The following is a 14,468-nucleotide window of genomic DNA, read 5'->3' as shown; positions in this document are numbered from 1 at the left end:
CCTGAGGATGATCTTTCTCAAAAAGCAGAAGATATTATAAAAGCTCTGGGAGAAGTTTGAAAACAATTTCACAACTCAAAATAGTTGAAATTTAGTCAGTCGAATTTAGCCTGATCCAAGGTATCAGATAAAAAAAATGCTTCTGGGTAACTGGTTCAAAACTATAAGCTAGAACCTAAACAAGAATTAAAAATATTATAATTTAATTGTGTTCCTTGTCAGTGTCATAAGACTTTCTGTCTTCATTAATCAAAATTGCAAACAAAACACTTCTCTAACATTAAACTCTAAACTCCCTAACATGCTATTTACATTGTCCGCACGGAAACACACTGACGAGCTGCAGATGTGCCCTTTTGAAAACAACAGTGTTTGAGTGTGGTAGAGCAGCTCGAGTCAACCTCCCAGCGCTGAGTGTCACATATTAACAGATAACACTCATTACTCTTGCAGAGATTCTGAATCAGCCTGCGGGGAATATGTGCTAAACTAATTCTGACTCACAGAGCTCAAAGAGAACATGTCATAAATAAGTAAATGTCTGTTCTCTCACTCTCTATAGACAGCAGGACCCACCTGTACTCTTCCTCAGTGAAGATGGGAATCCTGGAGGGCTGAAGCACAGTGATTTCCACTGTAGTTCTGTTCATTTTCACCGGCTCTCCGTCGTCATAGGCGATGACCACCAGCTACGAGAAGAGGTCATGAAAAATACATTAAAACGCAGTTCATACAGACAGCGACTTGTGTCTGAATTTAAATTTCAATGCCTAATATTTTTATATTTAATAAAAGGAACAAGATGTAGTGGAGCTTTGTATTAAAATATAATAAACTGAAAAACTTAATGGCTAGAGTTTTTTTTTTTTATCACATATTTTGTCTTTTTCATGGCATGGCTAGTTCAGTTTTTTTTTTTATGTAAATGCAAGAAAACTTGCTGATACTCATTTAAAATTCAATGGCATTTTAAAAACCTGTTTGAAAAAGTTGGACACACTCATTTGTATTCAAGGTAAAAGGAAAATATGTCATTGCTTTTCACTTGATGGTCAAACCACTGGACATTTCTAAAGTACATTTAATCAATTTTATTTCTCGAAAAAACTACAATCATTTAAAAAGAAATGTTTGAAGCCAACATGAATACAAAATTAATTGGTGCAAGTCTTCAACTCGATTTTATTTAAGGATTTCTCTTTTTCAAAATCTCGGACATCATTATTTGTCATTGAACTAGTTTTTTATTGTAAAGATGAACATGAAAACATTACAAAAACTTTGCTGTCAAATCTATTATTTTACAGACAGACAGACATGTCTAATATTTGATCAGGTACTTAATAGTGGCACAAAGTATACATCAAGTATGCATGCTGCATTTGTCCTTTTATAAATCTTAAAAATACATCCTGAGAAGTGCATGTTATTGATTAAATGTTGTGTCAACCCTCATTTCTAAACAAAGTCATTCTATTACAGAAAAACCAACATTTGCTCAAAGGTAAATTGATTTGAGTTCACTTAACGTTAGGCTAATTAATTTATATATCGATTCAGGTCATAGTAGAGGAGACAGCAACTAAAGTGTACACAGGTTCATTGTGAGTATGCTGTAGAAACACAAAGTTCTGTAATGAAACTTTAGACAGCGCAGGCCGATAGGTCTTAACTCAATCTGATTTAATCATAGCTGATTGGTTTCTTTTCTTATCAACAGCCAACCACTTGGCTAGTGCTTGCTGTAGCAGTTGCAGTGCAGCAGTTGCAGTGCACTTCAAAAACCCTCCACCTTCCCCAGCTCCACCTGTATAGATCTGCTATGGGGTAACTTCAAATATGTTATATATGGGGGTTATTTCATATACAGTATGTTATGCAGTAGCTGTATTTCAATACATGCTCACAGCAGCATGTCTGTGGATGTATTGGCAGTAGCAAGTCTCGGTACTTGCTAGCAGATCTATTCTGCCAAGACCAGACACATTAATACTGCCATGTATATTACCATGCTAAACTCTCAGGCTGATGATACACGGGGCAACTTTTTGAGAAATTTTCCCGGGCAACTTTTTTTGAGCAATGTTGTATTCAAGGTAAAAGGAAAATATGTCATTGCTTTTCACTTGATGGTCAAACCACTGGACATTTCTAAAGTACATTTAATCAATTTTATTTCTCGAAAAAACTACAATCATTTAAAAAGAAATGTTTGAAGCCAACATGAATACAAAATTAATTGGTGCAAGTCTTCAACTCGATTTTATTTAAGGATTTCTCTTTTTCAAAATCTCGGACATCATTATTTGTCATTGAACTAGTTTTTTATTGTAAAGATGAACATGAAAACATTACAAAAACTTTGCTGTCAAATCTATTATTTTACAGACAGACAGACATGTCTAATATTTGATCAGGTACTTAATAGTGGCACAAAGTATACATCAAGTATGCATGCTGCATTTGTCCTTTTATAAATCTTAAAAATACATCCTGAGAAGTGCATGTTATTGATTAAATGTTGTGTCAACCCTCATTTCTAAACAAAGTCATTCTATTACAGAAAAACCAACATTTGCTCAAAGGTAAATTGATTTGAGTTCACTTAACGTTAGGCTAATTAATTTATATATCGATTCAGGTCATAGTAGAGGAGACAGCAACTAAAGTGTACACAGGTTCATTGTGAGTATGCTGTAGAAACACAAAGTTCTGTAATGAAACTTTAGACAGCGCAGGCCGATAGGTCTTAACTCAATCTGATTTAATCATAGCTGATTGGTTTCTTTTCTTATCAACAGCCAACCACTTGGCTAGTGCTTGCTGTAGCAGTTGCAGTGCAGCAGTTGCAGTGCACTTCAAAAACCCTCCACCTTCCCCAGCTCCACCTGTATAGATCTGCTATGGGGTAACTTCAAATATGTTATATATGGGGGTTATTTCATATACAGTATGTTATGCAGTAGCTGTATTTCAATACATGCTCACAGCAGCATGTCTGTGGATGTATTGGCAGTAGCAAGTCTCGGTACTTGCTAGCAGATCTATTCTGCCAAGACCAGACACATTAATACTGCCATGTATATTACCATGCTAAACTCTCAGGCTGATGATACACGGGGCAACTTTTTGAGAAATTTTCCCGGGCAACTTTTTTTGAGCAATGTTGCTTGGGCACTTTCCCATTTAGAATGGGTAACACATTTCTATCTGTATACTTTAGATCGGTCGTGGGCCCTGCGTCTCACCTGGTTGCCCGTTGATGGCAACACTGCCCAAAGTTGCCCGGCAACATTGCTCAAAAAGTTGCCCCGTGTATCATCAGTCTCAGAGAGATGCCATGACAGATATAAACTTACGCTATTGTTACCATTTAAATCCAATGACTCTCCCCTCTTTTTAATAAGTTACTGACTATCATGTGTCCTGATAAATAGTTTTAGCTTTACTTTGACTGCTATGAATAAATATTTTAAAGTTTGTTTTGTGCTTTTCTATCAAGTAGTAGCACAATGCTGTCTTGCGTAACAACAGTATACTTCTTTGACTTATTAATAGAACAGTATGGCACAAATAGCTATGGCATGCATGTGCGTAATTGGGCACATTACATGAGTCACATGCTGGTATTTTATTGGGGGCCATCTGACGAACCATTTCCATTTCTGATTATCTGAAGGCCAATTCACACTGCACCGACAGACACAGACAACACAGATTACAGTACGTCACTTCTCAGACATTCCAAGACCCGACAAACACCAATTCAACATGTTCAGTCGGTGAAAACAAGTGCAGACCAACGGCAACAGATGCCGACATGGGCAACACAATGATCCAACAAAACCCAATGAGCCTGTCTGTTGCCATTTGTCTGTGTCTGTCTGCATGTTCTGCATCTCAGAACATTTTTAGTTCTTGATATCTAATGCATTAGCATAATGAAATAAACCTTGAAGTGTTACCATAAAAGTCTAGGTTTGACTTGTTAGTCAAATTAGTATGTCCAAAAAACAGATGTATCCAAACCATTTCATTCTCCATCCTGTACTTTACAAACTCTTGTGAATTAAAACAAAACTTTAATTTTAATCGCATTGTCCTGGATTCCAACTCAAGTTGTGTGCATATTAGCACCACCGCTCAACTTCAAACAAGTGAAGTGTTTAACAGCAGAAGGACGGCCTGTCGGCTCAGACTCACCCTGAAGACGGCGTTGGGCTGCTCATTCAGGTTGACTTTGGTGATAACTCGTCCTGTTTCTGTCTCCACATCAAAGATACTTCCACTGTACGGAGACAGATCCTGATCCACTCTGTAGCGCACTTTACTGGCAGGCGTACCCTGAGGGAGAGACAACACGTTTAGTATCAACACATCCCTAGAGCACATCAACGACCAAAGCTAGTGTATTATTATATTTAATTCTATGCATCACATTTTTAGACAATTACAGAATTCTATTGTTATCACTGCTTCAAAAGAGGTTTCATTATATATTCTTTCTATGACATCAAACCATAATCATTTGCAGAATATTTTCCAAGCTACTATTTTCCATACAACAATAGAAGACAAAAGTCAGTGTCTCTCAAGCTCCAAAAAGGCAAATAAAAGCCCTTATTTGCCTTTAAGTATATAGCCTAAGTATTTCAATATCTTGTGTGAAGAACACACTGAAATGAGTCATTATTCATTGAAAATTACACATTATTCAAGTTTTACATTAATGACATCAAATGGCACTGAAATGTACACTACCATTCAAAAGATTTCTTTTTTTGGAGGAATATAGTATTTTTTATTAAGCAAGGACATATTAAATTAATCAAAAGTGACAGTAAAACCTCCTATTCATCAAACAATCCTGAAATTTTTTTTACAAAAATATTTCCACAAAAATATACAGCAGCACACCTGTTTTGAACATTGATATACTGTAAGAAATGTTTGTTGAGCAGCAAATCAGCATATTAGAAGGATTTCTGATGGATCATGTGACACTAAAGACTGAAGTAAAGGCTGCTGAAAATTCAGCTTTACATCACAGTAATAAATTACATTTTAAAACTTATTAAAATAGAAAACAGTTATTTCAAATTGTAATAATATTTCACAATATTAAACAAATGCAGCCTTGGCAAGCAAAACAGACCTCGTTTAAAAAAGGTTTAACAACTTCAAACTTGACGTTTGCTCAAAATTTGCATGAACTATGTTTCTAGTTTTAATAGGTTTCTATGCTCCTGATGCATTTATGGTGGTCTTTTTTGGAGCTTGACAGCCCTCGGTTGAAAATATGTTGTATGGAATAGAACAGCTTGGACATTCTGCAAAACATCTCCATTTGTGTGAATCATACATCATTCATCATACATCGTGAATCATTTGGGTGAATCGATGATGACAGAAGTTTTATTTTTGAGTGAACTATTCCTTTAAAGGATTGACTCTTCTTTGAATAGTGGGTTTGAACTTCCTCAAAGGTCTCTCGGGCATCGTGTTTTGTAAAGCTACAGAGAGCTCCGTCTGCTGCACCTCATTCTACTGATACTTTACAGCTCTTCCGTCTAGCTGCGTCATAAATGTTTGATGCTTTGTGCTGTGGTAAACATACAAACTCATTTATGCTGCAGTAGAAAGAGACAGAAACAACATCACATTTACATCTCTGACAGCCAAGAAATTAGTTTCTAGTTTTTTTTTCTTTTAAGTCCATGTCAAAAATTTTCTACGGCTTATTATTTGTCATATTTCTTCCCCCCCCCATGTTTTCAAAGCATTATTTAAAGAAGAACTGCATAATTTAACAGCTTCTGTGGCAGGCCATGACAATAAACAGCACTGTAGTCTGTTTGACGGCAGACGGCATGAACAGGAAAAGCAAAACAGACAGATTTACCTCACCCGACCACGATAATCTCTGTTAAGACGATCACACCACTACGTTTAGGGAAAGTAAAGTTAAATCCGATGACCTGACATTACTGTATAACTAGCTGCTGTCCTGGTTCTCGTGTAAAATCCAGTCATGATGCCAAATAAGAACAACAAATGCAGGCAAGTTCTGCTAGAATGAATCTACTAGAGAAGTTAAATGCTCACACAGTAGCATTATCTGATTCTTAGTCATTACAATACATCACCGCAAAGAAATCTCAATTTTAACAAGCATTTGAAGCACAGATAACCTGACTTTATGCTAATAGTCATAATATTATTATCTCTTGTTACGAAAAGATACAGTAGTCTTGATGCAGTATTATGATGAAAAGAATCATTAAATGCTCACAGCTAAAGGCCATCACAACCCTTTCAGTACAATACACAGTAATATTGTGAAATATTATTACAATATAAAGTAACTTCTATTTTAATTTTAAATTCTAATATGCTGATTAGAAACATTTTTTTATTATGATCAATGCTGAAAACTGCTTTTTAATACTTCTGATGCATATTTCAAAATTTGGTGCAAGATTTGAAATAAAAAAATTGAAAAATATACTGTATTAAAACATTTAAAAGTGTATTAAAATAGAAAACAGTCACTTTAAATTGTAGCCTTGAGCATGACAAATGCATCTTTGCCAACCCCAGAGGGTTAAAAATACATTAAAACAATCTTAATTGTTTGATATATGTTTAAAAAAAAGATAATATTGAAATATATTGTATAAACTAAGCCCTAAATAGTACAGTTACCCTAAAAAATGAAAAGGAAGCATTCCCTCTGGGTTAAGCCATCAAATTAGACAGGCCTCGCTCCTGTTAATATGGGATAAAATCAGTTAACTGTTTAATGTCATTTTCAACGGGTGTCAAAGTCAACACTCAAATGTGAGTCAGTCACATTAGCAGGACACATTAAGTTTCTGTCTGGTGATTGTATTCATGCTCTACCGGTATGATTAATGGCTGCTGGTTGTTCTGCTCTGTAGTGACACTTCAAGGATGGAAGTCCATTACTCATCCCTTTAAATCTTTTCAAATAAAAGGAAGTCAACGCTCAGGACATGAGGTTCAACCAGCATAAAGGCAAAGGAGGAGCTTTCATTACCCAGTGACCTTTGCAGCCGTGCATATGAATACAGTGTCATTATCTCATTTGCTGGCATGGGCTGGAAACGCAGTGCTGCTCGTACTGTAATCATCTGTGTTTGAGCGTCACCCTAATGAGAACGGTCACTTCCTGTCCTTGTTCTGCAGCACACTTTTCCTTTCAAGGCTGCTTCCGAGAAGTGGATTTTCTAAGTGTGAATTATCTGACTTTAATTCCAGTCATGCCTGAGAGAGACCGAGATTGAGCCGCTCCACGTCTCCATGGTGATTCACAACACAACCGGAATGATGAATCTGGTATTTCAGTGGGGCTTCCAGGGTCATCAAAAAAAAAAAAAATCTTCCCAGACATCAAAACAAAAATGCACAAACACACACATGCACAAAACAACCTCAAGAAATTCACAAACGCAAGCCACACATAAAAATGAGGCCATCCTCTTATAATTTTTCGCAAACCTTGGCTGCGATCTGCAGACGTGTAACCTTGCTAGAATAAAATATGAGCACGCTCTGGGCTGAACAATAAAGATTTCAGTCAAGTCAGTGGATCAGATGAGCCAGGGCTAGCAGAGGCTAACATGAAAAAATGTTTCTATTTTTTAGCAACATTTTGAAAGTTATCTTAAATTCAACCTTGAAATCTAAAGCATACTTTACAGTTCTTGTAAAAACTGGACGGAGTGCGAATGGAACAGAGTGCAGGATTCTCAAGACACGTTTTAGAACTATTTTATGCTTGACACAGTCTCTTAAAACACAGCATCCATGTTGGCAAAACAATACCTGAAACAGTGTTATTAAACCTTCTTGTTAACAGAAATAAAAATAAAAATGAACATTTCAGAAAAAAATTAACTAAACAAAAATTATTTTTAATTGGTATTTCTTTACAAGACTTTTTAATATAAATAAAATAACATACATATAAATAACATTATATACAAATAACCGCTTTTAACATTTTAATGAATATTAATTTTTGAAATAAATATTTTATTTATCCAGCTAAAATGCATCTCCATATAGGACACATGGGATGCAATTTTTTAAACATATGACATGAAGACTCATGTCTTCCTTACATTTATTCAAAGAAGTACATGGAAGACCAAAGTTGTTTTTAAGATAAGTAAAAAAAAAAATTTTGTTTTACAAAAACATCTAGAATAACTAGACATTAAACAAAACAAAAACATCAAGATATCTGTGTTCTGTTCCATTCTGTGCTTTTGTGTTGATTTTGAGGCTTGAAAACATTAGTACTCATTGATTGGAATTGGATGAAACAAAAAATCACCATACATTAGTAAATATATATTTTTTTTGTAATCCGCAGAAGAAAAAAAAATTAGTTTGGAGTAAGTAAATAATGAAAGAATTTTTAATTTTTTTAGATGATTTATTCCTTTTTCTCTTAGCATAACAAATATTTTACTGACTTCTAAAGTAACGTTTTTGTTTATTCATTGCTTTACTCTGGCAATATATATAATATTATGACCTTTAATATAATATCTTTTTTTTTTTTCTTAATTTCTCACAAATACTGAGATAAAATGCAATTAATTATTTTTTATGTTTTTTTACTAATTTGATATATATATATATAGTATATATATTTAAAAATTCAATAATTATTTTTGGATGTACTTTTTTTTTACTCTTAGTACGACACATACAATAGACTATCTTGACTCTTGTCAGCGCTCTTGAAATAAAAAAGAATAAAATAAAACTTCAACTCAAACCCTTCAGAGTCAGGCAGTGTTGTGTCTCTGTCTAGTGAGAGTCCTTCAGGTTAAGCTGTGTCAGAGACTCCCAGCAGAGTCCTGTTCATACGGAGGGATTCAGAGTCACCTCAAACACCCCTCAGTGTCCTCTCTTACCTGCTGTAAGTGACTCGTCCTGTCATATAAAAACACTTATCGTTATTCACTGAAAATCTTGCCCTCCGTCTCAAACCTCATTCGTATCCACATTTCTTTAGATACACTGTGGCATCTTGTGTGTCTGAACTGATAGTGATGTGAAAGATTTGAGATGAAGATTTTCAGTGAATAATTAAAAGAAAAGTTATTTTAAATTCTAAAATGTAAATAATATTGATTATTGATATTATTATTGATAATATTGATTTATTTATTTGATCATTTGAGCAAATAAATGCAGCCTTAGTGAGCATAAGAGACATCAAAGAATCAAAGTTCTTTCAAAAACATTTGAAAAATCTTACCGACCCCCAAAATTTTCTGAACAGTAGTGGATATATAAGCCATTTATTTGTGCAATATATGCAATTTTATTAACCCATTGAAGGCCATATTTTAATATGCAGTCGTGGCCAAATGGTTAGAGAGTCTGACTTGTAGCCCAAAGGTGGCAGGTTCAAGTCTGGGTACCAGCAGGGATTGCAGGTGCGGGGAGTGAATGACCAGCGCTCTCTTCCACCCTCAATACCACGACTGAGCAAGGCACGCTGCAGTAAAAATGGCTGCCCACTGCTCCGGGTGTGGGGTATTATTATGGCTCATATTTTAATATCACTCAATGTTCAACTGAATAAGACGTGGGCTAAAAAGTGGTTCCAGCACCCCTGCTGTTCCTTTGAATGTACCATCACCAGCAGCACCTAAAGCTAATAAATCTGTGACAACTGTAGCAACCACACAGCGAAACATTAAAACACCACCAACATCGCTGTTCATTTTAACACCCACTAATGAAAATGTCATTTCTGAACACCAATTGAAAACGCTTCCTGTGTATAACAAACCCCTGCTGCGAGCTTTGTTTCCCTTAGAGGAAAGTGACGGGAACAAAATTGACCAAGGCAGAAAAAAATTGAAGCTGCAAAGCTGTTTGTGAAGTTTGGCCGTTGTAAAAGACAAATTAACACGCTTTAAAACTATTTTGAGGCTTGAAAACATTAGTACTCATTGATTGGAATTGGATGAAACAAAAAATCACCATACATTAGTAAATATATATTTTTTTTGTAATCCGCAGAAGAAAAAAAAATTAGTTTGGAGTAAGTAAATAATGAAAGAATTTTTAATTTTTTTAGATGATTTATTCCTTTTTCTCTTAGCATAACAAATATTTTACTGACTTCTAAAGTAACGTTTTTGTTTATTCATTGCTTTACTCTGGCAATATATATAATATTATGACCTTTAATATAATATCTTTTTTTTTTTCTTAATTTCTCACAAATACTGAGATAAAATGCAATTAATTATTTTTTATGTTTTTTTACTAATTTGATATATATATATATAGTATATATATTTAAAAATTCAATAATTATTTTTGGATGTACTTTTTTTTTACTCTTAGTACGACACATACAATAGACTATCTTGACTCTTGTCAGCGCTCTTGAAATAAAAAAGAATAAAATAAAACTTCAACTCAAACCCTTCAGAGTCAGGCAGTGTTGTGTCTCTGTCTAGTGAGAGTCCTTCAGGTTAAGCTGTGTCAGAGACTCCCAGCAGAGTCCTGTTCATACGGAGGGATTCAGAGTCACCTCAAACACCCCTCAGTGTCCTCTCTTACCTGCTGTAAGTGACTCGTCCTGTCATATAAAAACACTTATCGTTATTCACTGAAAATCTTGCCCTCCGTCTCAAACCTCATTCGTATCCACATTTCTTTAGATACACTGTGGCATCTTGTGTGTCTGAACTGATAGTGATGTGAAAGATTTGAGATGAAGATTTTCAGTGAATAAAGAATTACACTGTGGTCAATTTTTGTTTTTTTTCTCACAAAAAAAAAAAAATCCCTACATGCCACTCAATATCCAATTTGGCAACAAAACGGACATGTTTAGTCACTACAGTACTAATAAATAAATAAATTTATAATGCTACAAAAGATTTGTCTCAAATAAATGCTGTTCTTTTGGAAAAAAATTGAAGCTGCAAAGCTGTTTGTGAAGTTTGGCCGTTGTAAAAGACAAATTAACACACTTTAAAACTACTTTTAAACACTAACTACATTCAGGCGTCTTTGAAACTTTTGTGACTGTGGTCCAGAGTTACTGACAACCAATAAAGTCTGTTAACAACACATCCACACTGCATATGGAGACCTAGAAACCCACAAAACATCTTTCTGTTTTACAGTCTGTGGATGATAAACATTTACAGGCATTCAGAGCATATCCAGCCCCTGGCTTGCGCTGCCACTCTGGATAAACCAAACCTCAGGCAGCAAATAACCTTGTTTATGTAATTTATAAGGTAATAAGAGATGTGTGTCTTTGCTATACTGTAATGGCCTTGCGTTTCCCTCCAGCTGTAAAAGTTGCAGAAGCGTGCTGGGCTGCATTCTAAAGCCCAATAAATATTTCCACTCTCTGATGAAAGCACAAAACATCATTTCCAAACTCATTTCAATCATTTCAAACATCATTTCAAACTCGCGGGAGACTAAACTCTCATACGCAGTAATACACACTACTGTATATACAAACTTCAGATGAAGAAATTCAAAAGAGACCAGGGATAAAATCATGCAAGTAATATTGTTAAATATAATTACAATTTAAAATAACTGTTTTTTTACTTGAATATATTTTATATTTACTATATTTTATAATGTTTATTCCTGTGATTCAAAGCTGAATTTTCAGCATCATTACTCCAGTCTTCAATGTCACATGATCCTTCAGAAATCATTCCAATATGCTGATTTGATGCTCAAGAAACATTTCTTATTATTATCAGTGTTGAAAATGGTTATTTTGCTTAATAGGATTCTTTGATGTTCAAAAGAAGAGCATTTATTTGAAATCTTGAAAATCTTTTATAACGTTATAAATGTCTTTACTGTCGCTTTTGATCAATTTAAAAATACTATTTTTAAAAAATCGTACTGACCCCAAAAATATTGCATTCAATTGTTCATCTCAAAGCTGTACAGCAGTTACTTGACCTTGAACATGCAGTACTGGCCCCGTATTTCATTTAAGACATATTTCAAATATCTAACTCTAACTAATCCATAAATATTCTTAATACCTTACCATAACAAATCCTCACTAAAACCTTGTGCTTTTATTATTTATTTTAAAATCATATAAACATGGAGTACAAAATATCATTTGAGAATGAGTCCGAGAACACAGAAGTGTATTACATTTGGGCTTTGTCTACTTACCGGAGGGTCTTGATCTTCTGCAAGCACAGTTGTGATGACTGTCCCCTTCTCTGCATTTGGAGCCACCAGCCCTTTATAAAGTGCCTGTCTGAAGACCGGGGAGAAATCATTCATATCCTGAAAAGAACACAGAGACAGAAACATGGATGAAATATGTATTAATAACACTCATTAAAACAGGACTGAGGTTAGTAGGGCCCGCTGGCAAAGTGATTCTGTTCCGTCTGTTGTCGCCCCTTTAGTGAGGAGTGACATAATGCTAAATAGAGTATTAATCAGCTTATGGACGCTGCTGTCTTTCACTGCTGTCCACTACCACTATCAAAGAGCACTTTACATATTATTTCAAGGTGTTTTAAAGTCAACATGAAATAAAAATATTACTTCATTAAACACCACGTCTTCCTCTGCACATAATGTAAAATGTAAAAAAGAATAAAAGTTGCACATCAATACAACCTAACCTTTCACTTCAGCATGAGCTCAAGTGGCTGAAACTACAGCAGAGATATGGATCTATATGCAGCAAGCTGTTCTTCACTGAGTCGAAGGGACGAAGGCTACAGACACACAAAAGATCAAAACAACCCTTTGAAATCTCCCAAAAGCCCAGCTATGATGACTCTACCCTGACATTAATAATATTGCCTTCACCTCAGCTCAAGCATCATTACAATTTGTTACACCATCTCTATTTCAGCAAAACTAACAGGGTGCAAACTTTGCTATGTTGAAAGTAAAGATCACTGCGTAAAGTAAAGATCACACACGCAAATAAACTCAAGATTCAAGGCACATCTGAAGAGAGCAGAAGCACAACCACAATTCACCGCTTTGTTTTTCACATCACAATAAAACATTTGCTGTAAAGATCATTAAAATCTCTGGTGGTTTAATTTCATCTCATAATACATAAGTCACTGTGATCTATAAACACACACTTTAGTAAGAGAAAAAAAAAATCTTTAAAAAATGTTCTGGGCAATTTTTTTAAACCTTAAGTCTGTGCTACATGCTGTCGATCACTTCCATGAATTATTAGGCCAAAAAAGCTTATTACTTGATCTCTAAAACTGTCTAATAATACAAAATAAAACTGAAATAAGCCACGAGAGGCCATGCAGATCAGTCAATCAGAATTTAAAACTTCAAAATTATTCATAATTTAAGCACTGTTTCTGAAAACATGTTAAAAGTTGTGTTCTTGAGCAACCCAACAACTTACATTTCTTATAAGCAGTATTAAAATTATTTAATCTGATATCATGAACTAACAATAACAACATTTTTATATCTTGTTATTATTTAAATGCTGAGACTCGAACCGCCAAAAATAAATAAATAAATAAATTAATTAATAAAAAAAAATTTAAAAACATTGTAAATTGAAATAAAACTTAAAATAAATAAAATATAAATATTAGATGAACAAATTTTTTTTACGAAAAATTAGAAAAAAAACCCAAAACAAATAGAAAGCACTAAAATGATTAGCTGGAAAGAAATAATAACTAAAAATTATCTAAAACTAAAATAGAAATAAATTAAACCTAAATACTGTTATTAAACAAATTACAAAAGCACATAAAAATGACTAAAAATGTTAATTGAATGAAACTAAAAATATAAAAACAAAAGCATATTCAAAATATTAATTAAAAACTATAATAGAAAATAAATCATACTAAAATAACTGATTATGAAATACAAAATGTAAATTTAATAATTAATTGCATCTAACAATAAATTGTAATCATAAATATTTACACACTGAATCCCTACATTAATGTACAATCAACACAAAGGAAGCACATCTTGAATGTATTAAATTACATCTTTTGAACTTAAACTTGAGAACCACAGATTATTCTGATAAATGCAAGTGACCCTGCGGTGAGGTGGGTCGACACTCATTTGCATGTATTTGCTCTGGACTTTCCACAGTTCAGCAAGTACAGACTGGAGTGATCAAAGGAAGCAAAACTGATTTAATGAGCCATTGGTGGCCGCTCATAGGACTTGTGTGAAATAATCTCATTTGGGTCAGTCGCACTCTGGCCAAAACATTAAGCCTAAAATAATGTTTTAAAGGGGTCATATGACGTTGCTAAAAAGAACATTATTTTGTGTATTTGGTGTAATGAAATGTGTTTATGCGGTTTAAGGTTAAAAAAACACATTATTTTCCACATACTGTACATCATTGTTTCTCCTCTATGCCCCGCCTTTCTGAAACGCGT

The 14,468-nt window shown here is 34.2% G+C and overlaps 1 protein-coding gene across 1 annotated transcript in view; it reads right to left on the bottom strand.

Moving 5' to 3' along the window:
• LOC107719223 (protocadherin-15-like) overlaps nucleotides 1-14,468 on the bottom strand; it is a 217,308-nt gene that overhangs the window by 67,320 nt on the left and 135,520 nt on the right. The window contains exons 20-22 of the mRNA XM_016526598.1: nucleotides 12,229-12,345; nucleotides 4,204-4,344; nucleotides 577-689 (exon numbers count right to left, since the gene is read on the bottom strand). Coding sequence (XP_016382084.1) covers nucleotides 577-689; nucleotides 4,204-4,344; nucleotides 12,229-12,345 — 371 coding nt within the window. The remainder of the gene's footprint in view (nucleotides 1-576; nucleotides 690-4,203; nucleotides 4,345-12,228; nucleotides 12,346-14,468) is intronic.

Source organism: Sinocyclocheilus rhinocerous, unplaced genomic scaffold, assembly GCF_001515625.1.
Source record: "Sinocyclocheilus rhinocerous isolate Xijiao unplaced genomic scaffold, SAMN03320098_v1.1 scaffold513, whole genome shotgun sequence".
NCBI lineage: Eukaryota > Metazoa > Chordata > Actinopteri > Cypriniformes > Cyprinidae > Sinocyclocheilus > Sinocyclocheilus rhinocerous.
Note: the sequence above shows the minus strand (reverse complement) of the source record. Positions and strands in the feature narration are given on the sequence as shown.